This window comes from Melampsora larici-populina (assembly GCF_000204055.1).
Source record: "Melampsora larici-populina 98AG31 unplaced genomic scaffold MELLAscaffold_60, whole genome shotgun sequence".
NCBI classification, from domain to species: Eukaryota; Fungi; Basidiomycota; class Pucciniomycetes; order Pucciniales; family Melampsoraceae; genus Melampsora; species Melampsora laricis-populina.
Window position 1 is genome coordinate 491,630 of NW_006768824.1, and position 20,142 is coordinate 511,771.

Here is a 20,142-nt window from a genome sequence, read left to right on the forward strand (position 1 = left end):
ACCATAGTGGTATGTGATTGTGTTAAGAAGAATCTCACATGGAAGTTCCTTTGGCAATAGAAAACCTTTTTATACTTATAGTCAGCATAAATGTTTTCATGCTCAGCATCAGGATCAAAGGAAGAACTACAAAAATGCCAATGACAGTGGTTCTTATGATGGATAAAGATCAGCCAGGGATGGATTACATGGAATTGATGGATGTAGACATGTCCTTTTCAAATATTGGTATTGTAATAAGTTCTGATAGTTTTATATCTTGACGCCTATTCTCGAAGTGTAATATGTGATCAGCTGAATGAGCATGATAAATAGTTCACTATAATGCGATCCATTTCGCGTTAAAAGAATCATCTGATGTTCATCTGAAATCGGGATGTTTGCTTGCCTGAAACATTGGAAAGTAACCAAAAAAAGATCAAAAAGATCAAAAGTTTTCTTCATATTCATGGTACATATCCTTTTTCATATCTTCAATAGTGTAAATTATCATTTCATTAATCTTTCATCTTTCATCTTTCATCAAAACCATTTCTTATAAATTCGTAAAATAAAAATAATCAATAATCTGAAACCAAAGCAAATTAAACAAATCCCACCCCACGCCAAAAAAAAAGAAAACCAAATCAAACAAGGAAATTGAAATTGAAAATGAAAAAATAACAATGCAAAAAGAAAAGAAAATCAAAAAGTAAAAAAGAAATTATAAAAAGATCTAAAAGAGAAATAAGAATGATAATAATAATAAAGAAAAAAAGAAAAAAAAAGTTTTAAATAATATAACATTCATTGTCCTTCTTTCGTTTTCAAAAATAAAAAAAAATCATGTTCTTTTTTTAATACCATCATGATCATAAAAAAAAATCTTCATCCTAACCTAAACCTTCTACACTCAAAGAGCTTATCCCACATTTAAAAATATATATAAAATACGAAAACATGATAACAATTTAAATGATCAGTTGATGAGTAAATACGAAAAAGAGTACAAGAAATTAAAAACCGAACCCATCAGTTTCGGAATCGAAATTAAAAAAGAAAAAGAAAAACCATGTATACAAAAAGTTCAATAAAAAGAACAAACACACGCCCACACAAACATAGAAACTTAAAGATGAGTTACGTTTCTTGTCTATGAAGTATCTTCTTCTTCATGTTCCTCATCATGTCGATCAGATAAGACCATTGATGAATTTAAAGAAGGAAAAGAAGGTGGATTCAATGAGTTTGATGCAAGACCTGATGATAATCGATTTGGATTCCTTTGATTAGTACTTTGATTTAATTCTCTTCTCGGTTCAAGATCTTCAGTGGGTGGATCCAGAATCACACTTAAACCTTCTCCTGTTCTTCTCTGTGATTCATCAGTTTCTTCTTCTGGTCTGTCACTTATTCTAGTTCTATGATCGCTTCCACTCGACTTAGGTCGAGGGTGATGAATGAAATCTGAGATTCGTTTCGCCAGTTTGCTATTGTGTCCATGTGAATTTCGCGGTGATCCAATTCTGACACCTCCTGCTCCGATCTCTAGATTTCCAATACGAATGGAGCGACTCCGATCTCGACTATTTGAGGCCGCATGCCCCCTCTGAGGTGTCGCTTCAGGAATACCTATAGGTGAGAGAAAAATACAAACAACAATCAGCCCAGGGAATCAAGCATATCCTGCAAGAACAAATGAACCACTTACTCAGTCGACTAGAATTAAATCTTCTCAACCGATTCCCGACGGCAATCTCTCCAACGCCATCAGCTTGGTCAAATCCGAACCCTCTTCCAACTCCAGACGGGGAAGCTTGACCAGTCGCCATATCATGAGTAACACTAATCGAAGTCCTAGTGCGTTCCACACGCGCTAGGCTCGGTTCAAGACTAGAATGAGTAGGTTGTTTCCTGATCATCGGCCTTCCTCCTTCGTTATTGTCATATTTGGAAAGCTCTCGAAGATATGGCATCTGAGGATCAGTTTTGTAGTCATGCTCTGGGTCGATTCGGTCAATGTATCGTAGGATTTCTAGATCACTATTGATATCCAACAAATGGAGTCAGTAGATGTCGAGTAACAAGGATATAATCTCCAAAAGCAACGGTATCTTACGTTGGATGGTACATTTCCCGATAATACTTGACAAGATACCCTGGTAAGAGGCACAAAACAACAGTGAAGAGGATCCCGAACCACCAGTAAGGTGCAGCCCATAGATAGTAATTGTTTCCATAAACGGTTGTCCAACTATCAAACCACATCACCGTCAATGACTTCAGCTCTCAAAAGAAGGAGTCGCAGGAAAAGTTGAATAAAAGTGAGGACTCACATGAAACTAGGTTTGAAAGCTGAGTATACAGCCGTGTACAATACGATCAAGACCGGTCCCACCAAGACAAAGACGGTCATAAATGTATTCCATGCAAATTGATTCAAGGCGTGAAAAGCATTGCAAGCGATGATCACCGCCACAATCACCACTGTCGAAACTTCATTGATATTCACGTCGATCCCATCTGATCTTGGACTGGTGGTGTCGTAAGCAAACGAGATGAAAAAGTAACACACTGCTCCTTGGTAAATCCCTTGGGCCATGTACCAAGCGAAATTCTTCAATCCAAATAATTTTCCGTCTCTTCCGACCGAATAAAGTTCAGGTACAGAGACTAAGACTCTTTGTCGAATATCTTGATCAAAAATTCCGATTCCAAGGACAGGCACTGCAGTTCCATGATCAATCAATTAGCCAGTGGTTCAAGTTCAGATGAGTTGATCCAACTTACGTAAAGTCCAGAACACGTTGTAGAACAAGAGATACTACAGAAGAAGATAAAAAGGAAAAACATCAACACATTGTACGGTTTATAAGGCCACTAGTCAGAGTCGTAGATTGAGGAACAAACTCAACTGTATATTCATAGTAAGTCGTCGTCGAGTAAGCACACCAAAATTGAAAAAACCAAAGTACAGAGATTCCAATGATTTCTTTATAAAAGAAATTCAAAATCATCCTCGAATTTCGATCATAAGACCAATGTCCATGAACAAACAATAATCTTGAGAGATAACGGAATTGCCCAATAGCATAATCAGACGAATTCACAGCTTGTAATCCTTCTTCACCTGATACTCCAATTCCTATATCAGCAGCTTGTATCATTGATACATCATTTGCTCCGTCACCTATAGCTAAAGTCATGGAATTTGTACCGTCTTTTACCAAACTTACGATTTCGGCCTTTTGTTTGGGTGAAGTACGACAACAGACTACAGCTTGGCATCGAGTCGATAGTTCAAGTAAAATTTCTTTGGTGAAAGCTTCCTCAAATGCATGATGTAAAGATGCACCATCGATAACAAGCCCATATCCACCTTGACGATTGCCGTTATCTTCACCGACGATATCGTGTAGATCAATTGGCTCCTCCCCTGGTTGTGCTTGGGAGTGGGTTGAAAACCTCGAAGGTCGTCGCTCTGAATTCATAACGTAGTCTGGTGGCATTTCTTTCAGGTTTTCGACTAACTCATCGGCATCGAAAAAATCCACTAAAGCTTTTCTCATTTGACTGTAAGTTGATGACCTTGTTCCATAAGCACCACCTCGGATGACGATCAAGTTCATATCTTTCGCAATCAGATTGCACGACCGAGCGATAGCTATATAAATAATATCACAAAAGTCTCATTAGTTTACTGACAAACGTTCAAAGAAACTCCATCATGACTTACCAACAGCTGTTTCCAACTTATCACCCGTAGCCACCCAAACCTTGATACCAGCACGTTTCAATTCAGCAATAGTCTCAGGAACACCATCTTGAAGTTTGTCCTCAATAGCAGTGGCACCTAACAAGTGCAAACTGTGTTCTAATTCATCTTGAACCGCTTCAATATCTTTTTCTCTCTCAGGTCCAACTTGTGAACAAGCTGTTGTATATTTGCTCGACCAGCTTAAAAACTCATCCTCTTTCAATTGTCGACAAGCTAAGCAAAGTGTCCGTAGTCCCTGATCAGCGAATTCTTCAAGTTGATCATCTGTTTTTTTCTTGATTTCATCTTGACCTGATCCCAATCTTTCAAAAATGACGTTATCAGCTCCTTTGACAAGTAAAAAGATTTCTCCGGTAGGTAATCCATCTGTCGATGTTCTGGTTCGACCGTCCGATGAATCCAATCTTCGCACAACCACGCTCATCCTCTTTCGAGCACTGGTGAATTCATTGACTTCTAAAAGTTCAAATTCATTTATTTCAGTGTCTTCATCCGCTCCATCTGCTTGATCCGCCAGTTCGATTCCTGAATCGTCCACCGCAGCTACATGATGTCGTAATTTATGTAGGCGACTGCGGGTTCGAGTTTTGGCCAAGTCCGAAGGCACTTGCAATCGCAGTACGTTTCTTTCTCGACCTCTAAAGACAAAACCTACATCTGCGGCAGCTTGTACAAGGGCAGATTCGTCAGGAGACTGAGCTTTGTACTGAATCGTGCCCGTCTCGTCTTCTGTGGCCAAGACAGTGTGACAAAGACCAAGAGTAGCAAAGAAACTGTGAATAAGTCTTGCCTGGTCCGATTTAGGGTCGGAGAGGTCGTTGATTAATCCGATATCTTGAAAGGGTTCGATTGTAGGCAATTCAGTGACCTCGGGATCTGCACTGTTTATTACTGATGGTTCGCTCGCTTTCTTCTTCAGCTTCGGACCCGTGGAATCGGATGATCCCGTGCTTAGTGATCTCGATGTGACTCGGTGAGTTGGTTTTGATGGAGTAATAGGGCTATGGAGTTGCCTGGAGTCCGCTCTCTCAAGGTCTCTCGAGGTGAATTTGGTAAGCTCGTCCGAGGGGTTGGATCCCATTGGTTCGCCACCAGCAACGGTCTCATCCTCGTCTTCTTCTACAATCGGTCCTAATCGATCTATTCCACTATATACCTTGCCACCAATGCAGCATTGTCGAAACTGCATCAAGTTTTGGGTGAGTGTTCCAGTTTTGTCACTGAAAATGTATTGGATTTGTCCAAGATCGTCAGAAAGATTCCAGGATCTAGCAATTGTACGTTTCTTGGTTGGACGATAATAAAGGTGATCATCGGCCCAGATGAACAGCGCTTGCATTGTACGGACAAATTCAATCGAGATGTAAAGAGAGATGGGTACGATATTCTGATAGGTGATCATGGCATTTGCAAATCCTACGGCGCCGTTGATATTCGGATTATCATCAGACGAATCTGAATAAACAGTCCAATACGAATTACGATCGTAGTAGTACCTTTCTGAAAGATGTGTACCGATTCCGTTGAAAAGACACATGAGGGCAAGGATACCAAGGTTGATGAAACTAAATGACGAACGAGGGGGTAAGACAGATGATCAGAAAGTTGAAATCGATGATTATAGAAAGAGCAAAGAGATTTGCGAGACTACTAACACCATGGGGTTCATGAGACGTTCGACTTTACTTCGTTTAGAAGGGGTTCCACTCGAATTCATCATGATCTTCGTGTCAGGCCCAGTGAATACCACTACTCCAATCACCCAGTCTGTATTACGAACAACGGTACCCCTCAGCAACATGGTATTGAGATTGACAGCCACGCGTAATGCATCGTGTCCATCTTTGGATTTCTCGGTTGGTTCAAGCGACTGGGACTTGACGGAATTCGGTTTGATTTCGGGGAAGATGAGAGCAGCATTGTACTTGAATAGATTCGGATCCGGTGCCTCACTCTCAATGACAAATCGATTTCTAGGATCTTGAGTTTTGAGACAGTCGGAGACCGAGCGTAGATGGCTGAGTTCTTTGATCGCATGACGTGATTTGAGGTTAGTCTCGCCATCCAAATTCTTCGTCTCAATGAAACACACGTTCTCTTCCTCATCAGAAGTAGAACAGATGATGATATCGGCAGGTACGGCTTCATCATTTCGAAGCCTAACAAGATCTCCAACTCTCAAATCTTCCCATGCGGATCTTCTGAATTTAACTTCCCGGTGTTGATGATGATCATGCGGACGATTTAGCGAAACAGGGGATTGAAGATCGCGGTCAAGACGAGAAGGTAGAGACGAATGACCAGTATGCAATTTCTCAAGTTTATCCGGTGACTTTGAAACTTTCACTTTTCGATCCCACCAATGTTTCTTTACGATTGTGGGTCCGTCTGGAATTGAAGCCTGAGGTTGTAATTCGCTTGCGAGGAGGGCAGCATCTTTGTTACCTTCGGGTTTTCTTTGAAGCCACTTGAATTTAAAGGGACTCTGCTTCGGTTGCGTCAAGTTTGGATTGAGATAGTCAGACGAAGGCGATGATGCTGATGATCTCAAGATGTGAACGACTTGTTTGTTAGTATTAGAATCCGCTTGATGTCGTTTTACATCCTCGTAGGCATCCTTGGCGGCCGTTACGCCTAGTACGACGAGTAGTGGAAGACATGCCAAGATAGGGGAGACTTGAGAGAATTTGGGGATGAATTGGAGGATGACGAGAACTGTAGGAAAGATGAAAACAGAAGGAAAGATTGAGAGTGATTAGAGTGTATGGTCAAGATGGTAAATAGGAGTGAATATAGATGTATGCGTGATCAAATGAAAAGCACTGAACTAAGGAAGAAAACGTTTGCGATCCTCCTGAATTGTTCGAGTAAGTTACGCGGAATGAAAGTGATGAGCGAATATTTGGCAGTCCTAATCTGATTACTCGGGTAAAGCCAAGACTGAAGAAATTTCACCACAAGTTAGTAAGATGGTATTGATTGAGAAAGGAATAAAGAATTAGACTGACTGGTAGTGGTTTACCGATGATAGGTTGGTTGTGTTTATCTGATTTCCATGCAGTGTTAGGTAGTGGTAAATTGATTGAGACTAGACGAGGTAAACGAGGACCGAGACGAGGTTGAAAGATGTTAGAGATGTCAAAGGTAGTAAGTTTATCGAGTTTCTTGAGGAAGGGTGATTGACGATGGAGTGTTGAGAGTGGAATTTGATGGTTTGATGACGATTGATGACGATCCATATTGTAGAATTAGAAAGTAGTGATGATTATCGAGGGTATGGGTTTTGATATTTTCAAATTGTGAATTTAAACTATCGATAGAATTCGATTTGAGTTTGAGTAGTATCTGATCCAGTTTCTTCTTGATGGTGATTAATCGATTAGTTAGGTGTAAAAGAGATGGTAGAAGTGTCTAAAATGTTCGATAGTAAAAGTCAAAAGTATGAAGTTGAGGTGTTAGTAATGAAGAACTAGATCTAGATTGAATCGAATTGAATGGAATGGTGCTTTTAGTCAACAAGCAATCACAGAAAACTATGGATGACTAATACTTGATAACCACTTGATGCTTCTTCAAGAGCTCAGATTCAAATTAAATGGAAGAAATCAGGATGAAAAAGAAACGTACCATCAAGTCTTCTCGATTTGAACTTCAACTAATCTCTTGATCAAAATAAAATTGGTTTCATTAATAGCCAAGTTGATGAATGCTTTGAACTTTGACTGATTTGGTCGATTCCTTCATTCGCTTTGTTGTATATAGGTTCGTTGGTTAAAATAAATGAATTTACTTCTTTGATCAGCCTTCCTTTAAAAACACTTTCAAACTATTCCACTTTGACACATTCTAAGACGATTCCGTCATCAAACCTTTGGCTCGAACAGAAATCTCAATAGATCTTCAATTCTTCACCCCCTCAATGTTTACAGCCGACCGTAAACAAATTGACAGTTAGGCCGGGTCCAGAACTTAAGTTAATATCTCATAACTCCGATTACGAGGCCGACCACTGACCAGCCGTCAGCCAGGGGTAGACTTTGAACCACAAACTGGAATTCAATCTAATGTGCAATGGCGTGCAGATGGCTATGCAGAAGCTCAACTCCGACCTACAAATCCGGAAGATTGATTTTCGGTGGTGAACTTCAATCTCCAACTTGGGAACGAATCACATCCGATTGATCATTCGAAGGAATCAGTCAAGTAAACAGCTCGCAGTTGTTTACAAAATTGCCCACGCGCTCCCACCCTTGGGCCTTTACCGCGTTCAAAGTTTCACAATCGTTATCACAAAAGAACTGAAACACTTGAGATCCTTCAACACACGCTTCATATGGCGAGGTACGGCCTGGTACGGCAACATGTTGCTGAGCTTAACTCGTATTGCCAACTTGCACAGGCTCAAGACGATAATCAGTATCTCTGGTCGACAAGTGAGTCCTCCCGTTTCCTCTCTGGGTTCCAGTTCACCCACCGTGGTGTTCCGTCAAGTGAATTTAATCCGCATTGATGATATCCGCCCGCGGCAAATGTGCAAACAAATGACAAAATAACTTCCTCGGTGACGCACAGCAGTACATACTTCATCAACAAAATCTCTTGAAGGGTCGTGGATTATATTCTATATCCTATCTCCTAAGGATGCTGTACACATTCTTCAACACACTCCATCCCCACGGCTCTTTGTTAAGCTGACATATCAAATCACACGATTTTGATCTTTAAAAGTGTCTCTTTGCAACACTTTGCTTTTGATAAGCCTTTGCAACTTACGGAGGTCTTGACATGAGACCAGCGTGACCTGAATCAGGAAGCAAAATTGATGCATATCTTGCCGATGTTTATACTAACAGCGCATGATTGAGGAATCTGTGATCAGCTGTGAAATTCAAGCATGATTGTTGACCCCTGATAATTGCAGACCTACTTACTCTGGCAAATCACACTTTTGGAACAAACCTCCACTTGGTTCCATATGGTCACAAACTTGCAATGTGGCTGAGATTTTCATCCTCTGTGGCAATGCTTTAGATGCCATTTTGGAAAAAAGAATAGCTTTCTTCAATTTGAAACCCATCCATATTCTCCATAAAAAAGGCTACTTTCAGTAAAAAGAATATACAAAACTTCCTGGAAGAAAGTGTGAAGATCAATACCAAAACCTATCAACAAAATCATAGTATTTTGGCATCATGTTATTTCAAAACATGATTTATCAAATGCTTATGTTTACCAATATCCCATCATCATGACACACCTTACCACTCTTAACCCAGCATCCACAATAGTCCACCACTGAAGTCATATGGGATCCCCTTGATTCAGCACTCACAGCCCATCATCCACACAGGTATATCAGTTGGATCAAAAGATATCATACCAATGCATCATGTACCGCACCATGACAATCCAAGTCAGTGTATCACTCACATATGCCATCATTAGAAATTGAATTCTGGACATACATTCATGTCTCATAGTAAATGGAGAGATTTTAGGAAAATTTCCATGAGAGATCAAAAGGAAGATTTTCAAATGATGAAGTTTTTGTAGGGCCTATGTAGTGACTGGAAAAGATTGTTATTTTTAACTTGAGCTTTACTCTAAATCTCAAGATGTCCATTGTCTAAATTGTATGATCAGACAAAGAATTTTTTAATCCTCTTGATAGTAGAAGAGAAAATTATTATTACTAACAGCAGAATTGGTCTTGTCATCTGATGTTTGTTAGCTCACACAACAGCCAATATTGAACAAGGACCATCTTGAGTCAAATGGATTTTATTATCTTTTCATGCCCATACCCATGATCTTCCTTGGAAAAAAAAATAACAATTCCCACCTATCTTCAGTTTAACTGGACTAATAATAATCAAAATTTCAAAGCAGATATCTTTTTGGGGATAAAAATTGAGTTGGATAAATCAATCAAATATTTCAACTCAAACAACAAGGTTCACCCCTTAGTCAATGACCAAATTTTTATATTGGGTTATCAATTTGCCTGACCTGTGAGCTGTAAATCTGCACACCATGAAGTTTCATAGTACATCATTGACATTCCACGCTGAGGCACTCAATATCCTTGATCTCAGATGGTATATATATCAAGCTCAGTCTTAGATTTCAACCAGAAAGATCTTCTTTTTATCTGATGCATTCACATTTACAAAACAAAATTACTCCAAAAACTTTGAGGTCCACCTGGAATCCAAGGAGAACTGATTTTAGACACAGATCATCTGGAGTCCTGCATGTGATATGTATACTTATGCTCCCAAATATTAGCATTTATGTTGTGGAGATCTCTCAAGAATCAAGATCCTCCACAGAACTTCTTCAACTATCAACCTAAAATTCTGTGTAGAATGATGAGATCACCGTTATCAGTATGTGAATGGCGAGCTGGAGAGCCCAGTAGAGCCCTCAAGGTCAAAGGATGTGATGAACAGTTGACAGATTAGCAGTGGTCTTGTACTCTGAGTCTGAATCTTGAGGAGGACCGCCATTTTGAATTTCACATGACACCCGACGTTTCGCGGGGCCATCCGACGCGCGGCCCGATCCTGGCCTCTTGGACTTGGAGGCCGGCCCCCCCAAAATATTTCTCTGATCAAAACTCTCATCGCATTCTTCTTCCGATTGGCACTATCAAAAATGTCCGAATCAGCTCCTCGCCCATGTTCTACCCCCGGTTGTGCCAAAGTTGCCTCTTCCCTAGAGTGTCCTAAATGCAAGCAGTGAGCCATGGTTCGATCACAACACTTAATTATCAATCACTGACGAAATTTTCAAATATCGCTTTCGAATCAAAAGAGATGTGAACCAACCTTCAAGATTCTTCTGCTCACAGGAATGTTTCAAGAAAGTTTGGCCGGCTCATAAATCAACCTATCATTCCAACATTCCTGCCCCAAAGGTGGATGAAAGTTATACTGGTCCTCCTAATAGTAAGTAATTTTGAGACATGTGAGCCTTCTGCGCGCGACACAAGTTTCCACAATCAATTTCCAAAAGACTGTGACTGACGACATATAACTCGTTGGTCTGGCTAGCTTACGATCCATTTGACGAGAGCAATCTAGAAAGCTTTCATTTGCGGAATCGTACTAGACGTTCATCCAGAGAAAAGGGTCCTTATGTCTACACTGGTTCGCTCAGAGCTTGTTATCCGATCGAGAATCTTCCCAGACGATCTGTCCCAGATCACATCGTTTTACGTTAGTTCTCGAAAAACCGCTGGACCGTTCATATTCTAGCTATCATCATTCTGATGCCATCACCTTCTCAAACACCATCACCTTCTGGAACCCCATAATTTCATTGGCCTAGCCGATTATGCCGGAGATTGTGAGTTTTCACTGGCAGGTCTTTCCAATGTTTTCTCAGTCATTTCTCACGGCTTGAAAGAAGTATGTATCATGCTTACCATCCGGTCTCTGACTTAATTCTCTGATGAGATTAACCTTTACCAGTACAAACTGGTTCTTCTCCGTCTGAGCAGGCCGTGTCTGGTCATAGGCTCGGAAAACCACTGAAACCCGAAGAAATTGAAGGGATGAGAAAAGTCTGTAAAGTGAGTCTGTGAAGAGATGAAAACACGTTGATCTGGATGGAATTCTGACAATCAGATCTGACATCTTCACATTGCCAAGTTGGCTCGTGAAGTTCTGGATCTCGCAGCTTCTCACGTTAAACCTGGCATCACGACCTTGGAGTTGGACAAGATTGTTCATGACGCTTGTATAGAGCGAGACTCGTATCCTTCTCCACTTGGATGTTTGTTTGAGATCTCTTTCTTGCTCCTTTTTTGAAATCCCTGGAGAATTGACCTCAAAAACGTTATCTAAATCCTAGATGTGATGTTCCCACGTAGTGTGTGTACCAGTGTGAATGAAGTCATATGTCACGGTAAGTTATCATAGCGAGAATTTCAGCACTCAGATTTGGTCAAAATGCTCACGTAGCATCTCTTCTGTAGGAATTCCTGACGCTCGCCCTCTCCAAGAAGGCGATATCGTGAACTTGGACGTAACACTGTATCATCAAGGGTCCGTTACTCGTCACGTTATTGTTATCTCGAGGTCAAACCAACTTTATTTGTCGCTTATTCTTGGTATGATCGAATATCATTGCGATCAATAGCTTCCACGGCGATCTCAACGCTACATATCCAGTAGGAAAGATTTCTCCTGAGGCAGAAGCTCTTATCAAAAATACTAGAAGATGTTTAGATCGAGCAATTGCGATTTGTAAACCCGGTACACTTTTTAGAGAGATCGGAAATGTGATTGAACCGATGGCCAAAAAGGTCGGACTTAACGTCAATAAACGTTACTGTGGACATGGGATCAACCAGTTGAGTAACTTGTCAAGACCACACCAACGTTGTGACGTCGATATTGACATGGCACATATGCACCTTTCTGTAGACTTTTCCATTGTGCTCCAAATATACCTCATTACGCTCGCTCGAAGACAATTGGTGAGATGAAGCCCGGGATGGTAAGTGGCTCCGGCCTCGGTTGACTGTTAAGTGAGACTACGATTCTGATTGTCAATCCATGCGGCGCTGTACAGGTTTTCACAATTGAGCCCATGATCAATGAAGGTGTATCAGATGAGGATCATTGGCCAGATAAGTAAGTGCCAGATAATCTTCTCGCCTGCTACACAAATCTTTTGCTCAATTTGGTTTCAACATCAAAGTTGGACAGCTGTAACACGGGATGGGAAACGGTCTGCTCAATTTGAGGAAACGCTACTCATAACAACAACTGGAGTGGAAGTCCTGACTGCCCAGCCAGGTTGGAAACTGCCATCAGAGTTTGAATCAATTGCAGCAGGAACCGTATGTGGAGCTGATTGATGGCGGTATATAATGTTGGTCCTCGTTAGAAAGTCTATGATATCGAGTCGGCTACCCACAGGTCCCGTCTTTTCACACATTGTTGTGAAGCTACATACTGGACTGTCATCAATCTGTATGCCTGCTGAGTTTGTAATCAATCTGTGTTTGGTAAATCGTTGAGGGTACTTCAGCAGTCCAGAGTCTGGCTTTCTGAGATGAACAAACTTGGGTTGGCGGCAGTGTATGTCGATATCTGGCTAGATCATTTCTTGACTTGAGTTTTCACTGATCGGGTGTACTAGCTGGGAATGGGTAATGTCACTAAGTGCTCTATTGTCAGCCTCCGGTTATAACAAGTCCAGTTGAAGACGTGTGTGCTATATAAAAGGTCAAGTGTATGTACAATCATCAAAATTCAAAGAGTTTCGATTCACAAATACACAATGGCCAGCTCTTGCTTTTCCAAGTACCAATCGGGCAACCACGTTGATCCCTGAAATTAATGTTTCAGACTCATGATTCAAAAAGATGAAAAACTCAAGTGATGTCTGCTTGGATCTGTCATACAATAAGTGCATATCAGATCCACCCTATGGGTTTTGAAGATAGTATGCCAAATATTTCAAAGACACTCCAAAATCCATAGCACCGCCATGTATGTACGTCTGAAGAAATCAATCCATGTAAAATGTCGCCAACAGAGAGGCTGAGAGACGTGTGATTTCCTGGCGGTAGCATTTGGAGCATCGAGTAAAAATTATCGGTTCATATTTGACCATCATCCGATTGCTTTCCAGCTCGACTTTAGCAAAACTACCACACGCAATTGCACAATCTCCCACTCGTTGGTTGACAACCAAAAAGAGAACAGCTCACCAACCCATGATGAGGGATGACACGGAGGCTTAACATGCTTTCCAAAACTGGCCATGAGGAATATACTCAATTTTGGATACCCAAGAACCTCGTACTATCGTGATGGGAAACTGCTTATGTACCCGTGATAAGATATATCAATCATGGAAGCCTTGGAAGTTGATTGGACTACTCGGAAGACGCATTCAACCTTTGTCCTGTGACTCATGCAATCTCTCCAGTAGCATAGGAGTTTTGCTGTCCCGACCGCAAGCTAGTAATCCTGGCTCTCGACTTTGCAGTCAACTGTCTTCTCCCAGTCCAAGTCCAGTAGACTGATTTTTGATCAACTTTGTGTTCTGATCAAAGGGTCCGGTGGGCATTGAAAACTATGTAATTGTCCTATTATCTATTCAAAATGCATTTTTGTACATGATACAAGGTTACGACGGTCTCAAGAAATGCGAGTATCGGACGCATTCATCACGATAACTCTTCAAGAGAACAAAACACATCTCAAAAATCAGGCAGATGAGTTCTGCCTGCGACAGGCCGCAGCTAACTTTTTATTCTTATCCTTGATGAAAACAAAGGATTACAAAGAATATGAAAGTTGATGTTTTTCAGCCATTGAAAAAATGTGACCAGCTTGGGAGGAAAAAGATACTTACAGCTGGTGATGCGGCGGAAACGGTACAGCAATATGACACTTTGTCCTGGTGGTCATCACAGGACCACAAACTGAAGCCGCCTTTGTCGTCAGACAATAGGGTTGCATCGATAGCTAAAGATTTTGAGATTTAAAGTCAGTAAGTGCTGTCAGAGTGCCATGAAAGTAGGACTGCTTGTCTTCCTGGTCAGAAAGAAAGGATGAAACAGGATGATACTGACGATCCAAGATGAACTTTATCAAGGGGTCCTTGTCTGATGGTGCTAGACCAGGGGGTGCACAGACGCCCTTTGCAGGTTTGAAGGTCGCGGGTAAGTCGCACAAGAAACCTTGGGTTTGTTGGCGTCTTGCCGACACATGTCCATAAAGCAAGAGGTGAGCCGCCACAAAGAATATACATGTTATTGATTTCATTCTGTAGCGAGCCCAGTAGAGGATCAGCATTATAAGAAACAAAATGATCAGGGGTCTTGGACTGCACAAACGGAAAAGAACCTACGTGAGAATCTGACTTAGTCTTTGCAATCAGAATGTAGGTGCAGCTAAAGGAAAACAAACTCCTGTGGTTATAATACAATTTATGAATAGGCGACGACCGGATATGATGAGGATTCGACTTATTTTTGAGCTATGAACACTGGATACAGATGATGGGTGTCACAATGGTGGAGGCTAAGGTAAGCTAAGAGTGATTTGGAATGAAGGATTTTGATGAAGGATTTTGATTTATCTGAACAATCATAGGGATTTTATCGACCACATGAAGCATGATTTTGAGCCTTAACCCTCCTATGTACCATCAAGGTTGGTCAAGATCACTCAAACTTGACTAGACACACGGAGTCTTGTTACGTGTCTTGAGACTTGAGGTCGACGACCGGAGCGAGCATTCCACCTCATCAAGTCAACCCCTTCACTACCAAGCCTCGATGAACATCAAGAAATACAAAACCAAAGACTCGACAGCCTTATCTTTTGGGAGAGCAAGGTGTAAATCATCTAAATCCAAAAGCCTGTTCAACGACCTCGACTAGACCAACGCTTGCCCGATGACACTGAAACCTTTTCCCCCGGTCGTCAAAGATGCCTCACGTACTTCAGCCTGGCACCACTATTGTCCTTTCAAGTCTTGTAACCGTAAGAATGAGAGAGACGTTCTTCGAACAAAATACATACATAGAAATAATTCTTGATCAATCAACAAAAAACATCTTGGTCTCAAAATCATCATGGTGCAGTTGGTGACAGTGCGGTGTGTAACTCTTTGAGGTTATCTGGCTAATCTCTGGTCTTTGGTTTGAGCCTGAATTTTGGTATTTTTGCCATTCTTTTTGTACGTTTCTTTTGATGTTTGTCTGATGTGATGAAACAAAACAGTTAGCATAGTAACACTTGGTGTTGCAATGTTTTCTTGTCTCCATTAAAATTGTTAGCGATCTTGACAAAAAAAATGTGCAAAGTGTGAATAAAAAGGGAGCCAGGGACTCGACCACACGATCTCAACCTTGTAATGGGCAAGGTGTGTTGCTCTACCGCTACCACTGCGGGAACAACATTGGCGTGAGCCCGGCTCGCGCCAAAGTGACGTGAGCCGCGGGTTGGCCCCGAGCTGACGCCAGCCAAAATTCACACACGGGCTTGACGCAAGCCGATGGGTCATTAGGGGTTGGGCAAAAAAGCGACCAACCGGTTTGCGAACACAATTCAGTCGCAGTTCAAAAATTTCGGAATGCTTTCGAGATTGCTCAAAAGCAATATGAAAGCCACTCAAAACTGACAAACATTTTTGTCTGTCTTTTTGTGTCGCAAAAAAATATACCGGTATGAAGTGTTTCTTCACAACTCCAAAGCTGTCGCCATTCAAAAGTCCTACAGGGCTAAGCCATTTGTGCCGCTACAAGCCACACAAACGCTCTGTTCACCTTTTACAGGTCTCTGGTCTCTTCTGTGAAAGGTGCAACAGTCTACCCGAGTACCACCTGGTGTGGATTTTGCTGAGCAATCGGTGGGGGCTGGAGGAGGAAAATCAGAGCCGAAGACTGACTTTGGGACTCTTCGGGTCCCTGGCAGAGCGGCAGACCTCGGCAGACCTGTGAAACCTTCACACAATTGATTTCGGCCATCTTCGGCTCTTTTCGACTCACTTCTCAAGGGCGCAAAACCGGTTGGTTGCTTTTTTGCCCAACCCCTATTGAAGTGAGCCTTGACGCCTACCACCCATTCTCAAGCCTTCTAAATTTGCAAACTTAACTAAGTCCCTCGCTGGCTCTGACCCAAAGGGCCGAGCTCCAGCGAGGGACTTACCGCTTAAAACACTTTTCTCGCGTGGGAAGTGAGCTGTATCAGCTCCATATTCTCTACATCCGTGTAGCTTTTTTGTCCCTCAATGAACATGCCTCGGGACAAAATAAAAATATCAAGGCCAGGGGCCTCTACATATGTTCCAACTCCAACATCCTCCGTATCTCGTCTGACACTCAATATGCCAGAGGTTGACTGGATTTCATGTATTTAAGCCATCTTAACCCGCTGCGGCGGCAGAAAGAGGCAATTCGAGAAACAAAACACCGAACCACAAAGCCAAACCACAGTTTGACGCGTCCAAACAAATTGCGAAGTACCACATCACAACTTCACACGATCTCACAAAGTACCACTTCGGTTATTCATCAGCATCATCGTCATAAACAATTTCTGTCGTCCATCAGTAATCAGCCCGAGGATACTGAAATGCTTTATCGCACTCGAAGCCAGACCAAGGTCCTTCCAGCCATCGAGGGCTCACCAACCGCGAAATTGTCACATAATGCCGTCCTCCCAAAGCCTATTGGCCATATCGGCACCGCTAGTCCAACGGAACAAAGCGAAGAGGCTCGTAGAGTCTTCCAAGAGAAATACAAGTGCCCTGCGCGCCCACTACAGATTGATGTGGTAGTTAGCCTCTTGAATAAGAAGACTACTTTCCTTATTGCAGGCACGGGTTATGGAAAGAGCCGCATACCCGAACTCTATCGCAATTTGTATAGTGATGGCATAGTACTTATAATCTGCCCTTTAGAAGCCCTTGGTGATGACCAGGTTGGTTAAATTGATGTTATAGCTCTAATTAAAGCATCATGAGTTGATACTTTAATGTTGCTCAATTCCAGGTGCTTGAAAAGACCAGTGTCAACGAATCCGCGATTAACTTGACATCCAATTCTATTTCAAAGGAAGCTATAAGTGATATCTTGAACGGTAAATACCACTATGTTTACGTGGTCAGTATGATGAATTTATTGGTTTCCCAATATGTAACTGACGTTTCTGCTTTCTCAGAGTCCCGAGATACTGCTCACCAACCATCTCTTTGAGCAGCTGTGGCATAATCCACATTTCCAAAGGAAGCTGATCCTGAAAGTGGTAGATGAAGCCCACATGATCTATTCATGGGTCTTGGTTGAATCCGGCAAGGCCAAGACCACAGTCAGTCATCTAAAGGTCCAGGACAAAGGGGCTTTTCGACCACACTATGGAAAACTCGCGCGGCGATTCTTGGCCACGGACGATGTTCCTCTCCTCTTGATGACTGCCACCTGTCCGCCACAGCAAGTTGAAGCAATTATGCAAAATCTGAAGTACAAATACAAGGATGTGCAATTTTATTATGGGGAACTGGTACGACCGGAACTCCGACTCATCCGACGGAGTTTCAAGCGTCCACTTAATCCCTCTCTTCGAGGAATCATGGCAAATGAATCACTTGTGCCCACGGCCTCAATCCCGCCCACTCTGATATACGCCGGAACTCAAAATGCAACACTCGATTATCTCCGAATCATTTGCCAGGCCCGTGGTCGGTTAGCCCTTGCCTCTGATGGCTTAAATTCTTTTGCTTGTCGTTATCATGCCTCAACTGGTGTGTTTGACAAGGTTCAAACGGTCAAAGACTTCCTGGAAGGAAGCCTAGCAGTCATCTGCTGTACGCTCGCGTTGGGGCTAGGCCAGAATTGGCATCGCGTGCGCCGGGTGGTAGTCGTTGGCCGTCAGGAACCAGGGAATTTGATCCAAATGTTTGGTCGCGCTGGTCGTGACCGCCGGCGAGGTCTGGGCATCTTACTGGTTGAGTCTCACCGGACTCGAGGAAAAAATTGTGTGTCACAATTTCACAACAGGCGAGTCATGTGCGATGATGATCGCATGGATGCAATCTCCATCACACCCGTATGCCTTTGGGTTGCGCTAGCAGTCGATCTGAAGTAAGCAACATACTGTGTCTCTCTCACTGGTTCATTTCGGATTACTCGTTCACAATGTAACCATTTTAACTTATTCTGCCTACCGCCTAGGCATGGATGGATCCCATTGGATACAACCGAACCCGAGTACCAGGGCGAGTCAGCTCGACAGCTGGCTGAGGGGATGCCTCAGTGCGACTGCTCAAACTGCTCGCCAGAGGAGGCCGAGGCGATTTGGCTTCTTCAACCTCACATCACAAACGAAGCCATCGACAAGGTGCTAGCAATGGACCTTGCCGAGCTGACTACGATGCTAGACGAAGCTCCAACCGGTATGAACGTTCAAGGAGGCTCCAATGGTTGGGTCCCTAAACGAGTTAAAAAGAACGATCCCATCCTTGCTTGTACTTTGTCTGTCTAATCGTTTGATGATCTCCAAAAGTCCTTTTTAGATTTGTTTAATGGGACTTTCACCGAACCTTGTGATATAAGACACGATGATCTGTTTCCGTCTTTTCTGGCTTGGGAGATAATCAAAAACATTGATCATTTAGAGGAACCCGGGTTCCTTGAGCAAATTTTGGGTTCCGAAGTCATCAAACATCAGTTCCAAGTGTTACTCAAAACTAGCAAGTCACATCTCACAATTGAAAGATCAGGTCACACCGCTCAAAATGGTAGTACAACTGTGAAAGATCACCCTAATCGCCGCTCTAAACTCAAACGGTGGGTTCCCCAATCAGTGGAAGGTGCGAAATTAGATAAAGGACAAGCTGAAGCAAAAAAGGCCGCAAAGAAGCTTAACGATGAGGCTGTCAAACTTCGAAAGGCCGCCATGAAAGCACAGAAGAAGCATGATAAGGATCTTAGTGGGGCTATGAAGCAGAAGGCCAGCCTCAACAAACGGGCTATAGTTGACCAATCAAATGACGGAAAAGACTCAAGGGTTACAAAACGGGCGAAAAATCCAAAGGATGTGAGTGAATTTTCTTTTGCTACCCAGTATGTTCATTCTAATCATGTTGATTCTAATCATGAATACATGTGTATTGGGCTTTAGGACAACATCAACTCTGCAGGTGGTAGGTCTTTCCTTGACAAGATTGTCATGCATCAGAATGTTCATCTTCCTCCTCATCCCGTTCGTCACCATCTTCCTCCTCACCCGCCAGCAACGCAGCAACAGTTACGGTACTGATACCGTACCTGCGGTACTGGTATTGTATCTAACTTTCCGGTACCAAAAAGGGCAGTACCTAGTACCGCACCGCTCGTTAGGTACTGTCACCCGTACCGTGACTAGTGGCTGAGATCGCCTTATGGCCCAAGCTCCAGTACCGTCCCCCAAAGGCAGGCCAGGTACGGTACTGTACCAGTACCGCCCAAAAATTTCCGGTACAATACTGTACCGCACCTTCTGAGGTACTACGTAGTACCGTATAAGTACGGTAGCTAGTACCTTATGTTTTGCCGTATCAAAAAACCATTTGAACAATGGAATGCCATTGATCAAAGCAAGAAACAAATTTGAAGCTTTTTGTCAACTAGACAAAATGCAAACATACAGATTGGTTGGAAAACATTCAGAAAGAAATAAAGAAAGAAACAAAAAAGCAGCACAGTAACGTCAACCCCGCCGCTTACGTGCCCTTGCATCATTAAAGAGGCATTGATTCATGGCTGCCGTCGCATCCTTGAATTTACCTTTCATCTTGACCCCTTCAACTGACCACATACGTCCTGAAACAAGCCGTTCGATGGGACGCGGCAAGAAGAGCTGCGGTCGGCGGTG

At 42.5% G+C, this 20,142-nt stretch overlaps 3 protein-coding genes across 3 annotated transcripts; 2 read left to right on the forward strand and 1 right to left on the reverse strand.

Annotated features, from left to right (window-relative positions):
- Positions 1-1,132: 1,132 nt before the first annotated feature.
- MELLADRAFT_124103 (putative aminophspholipid translocase) lies at positions 1,133-6,996 on the reverse strand (the record flags this gene model as incomplete). Its single annotated transcript, XM_007416404.1, has 12 exons — positions 1,133-1,611; positions 1,691-2,022; positions 2,099-2,233; positions 2,316-2,706; positions 2,770-2,803; positions 2,895-3,643; positions 3,716-4,243; positions 4,331-4,726; positions 4,850-5,322; positions 5,413-6,472; positions 6,586-6,697; positions 6,766-6,996. The coding sequence occupies 12 exons, from the start codon at positions 6,994-6,996 to the stop codon at positions 1,133-1,135; spliced, it is 4,920 nt and encodes a 1,639-aa protein (XP_007416466.1).
- A 3,416-nt stretch (positions 6,997-10,412) lies between these two features.
- Positions 10,413-12,781, forward strand: MELLADRAFT_79296 (uncharacterized protein; the record flags this gene model as incomplete). The annotated part of the gene is made up of 12 exons (XM_007416400.1): positions 10,413-10,497; positions 10,574-10,707; positions 10,813-10,977; positions 11,090-11,107; positions 11,233-11,333; positions 11,413-11,536; positions 11,615-11,668; positions 11,739-11,808; positions 11,903-12,115; positions 12,190-12,262; positions 12,338-12,399; positions 12,467-12,781. Coding segments are annotated over 12 exons (1,259 nt in total), but the record flags the coding sequence as incomplete, so codon positions are not given.
- Positions 12,782-16,863: 4,082 nt separating this feature from the next.
- MELLADRAFT_112029 (uncharacterized protein) lies at positions 16,864-19,367 on the forward strand (the record flags this gene model as incomplete). The annotated part of the gene is made up of 6 exons (XM_007416401.1): positions 16,864-17,211; positions 17,283-17,393; positions 18,462-18,509; positions 18,544-18,726; positions 18,793-19,330; positions 19,354-19,367. 6 exons carry the CDS (start codon positions 16,864-16,866, stop codon positions 19,365-19,367), a joined length of 1,242 nt encoding a protein of 413 aa, XP_007416463.1.
- Between the last annotated feature and the right edge of the window lie 775 nt (positions 19,368-20,142).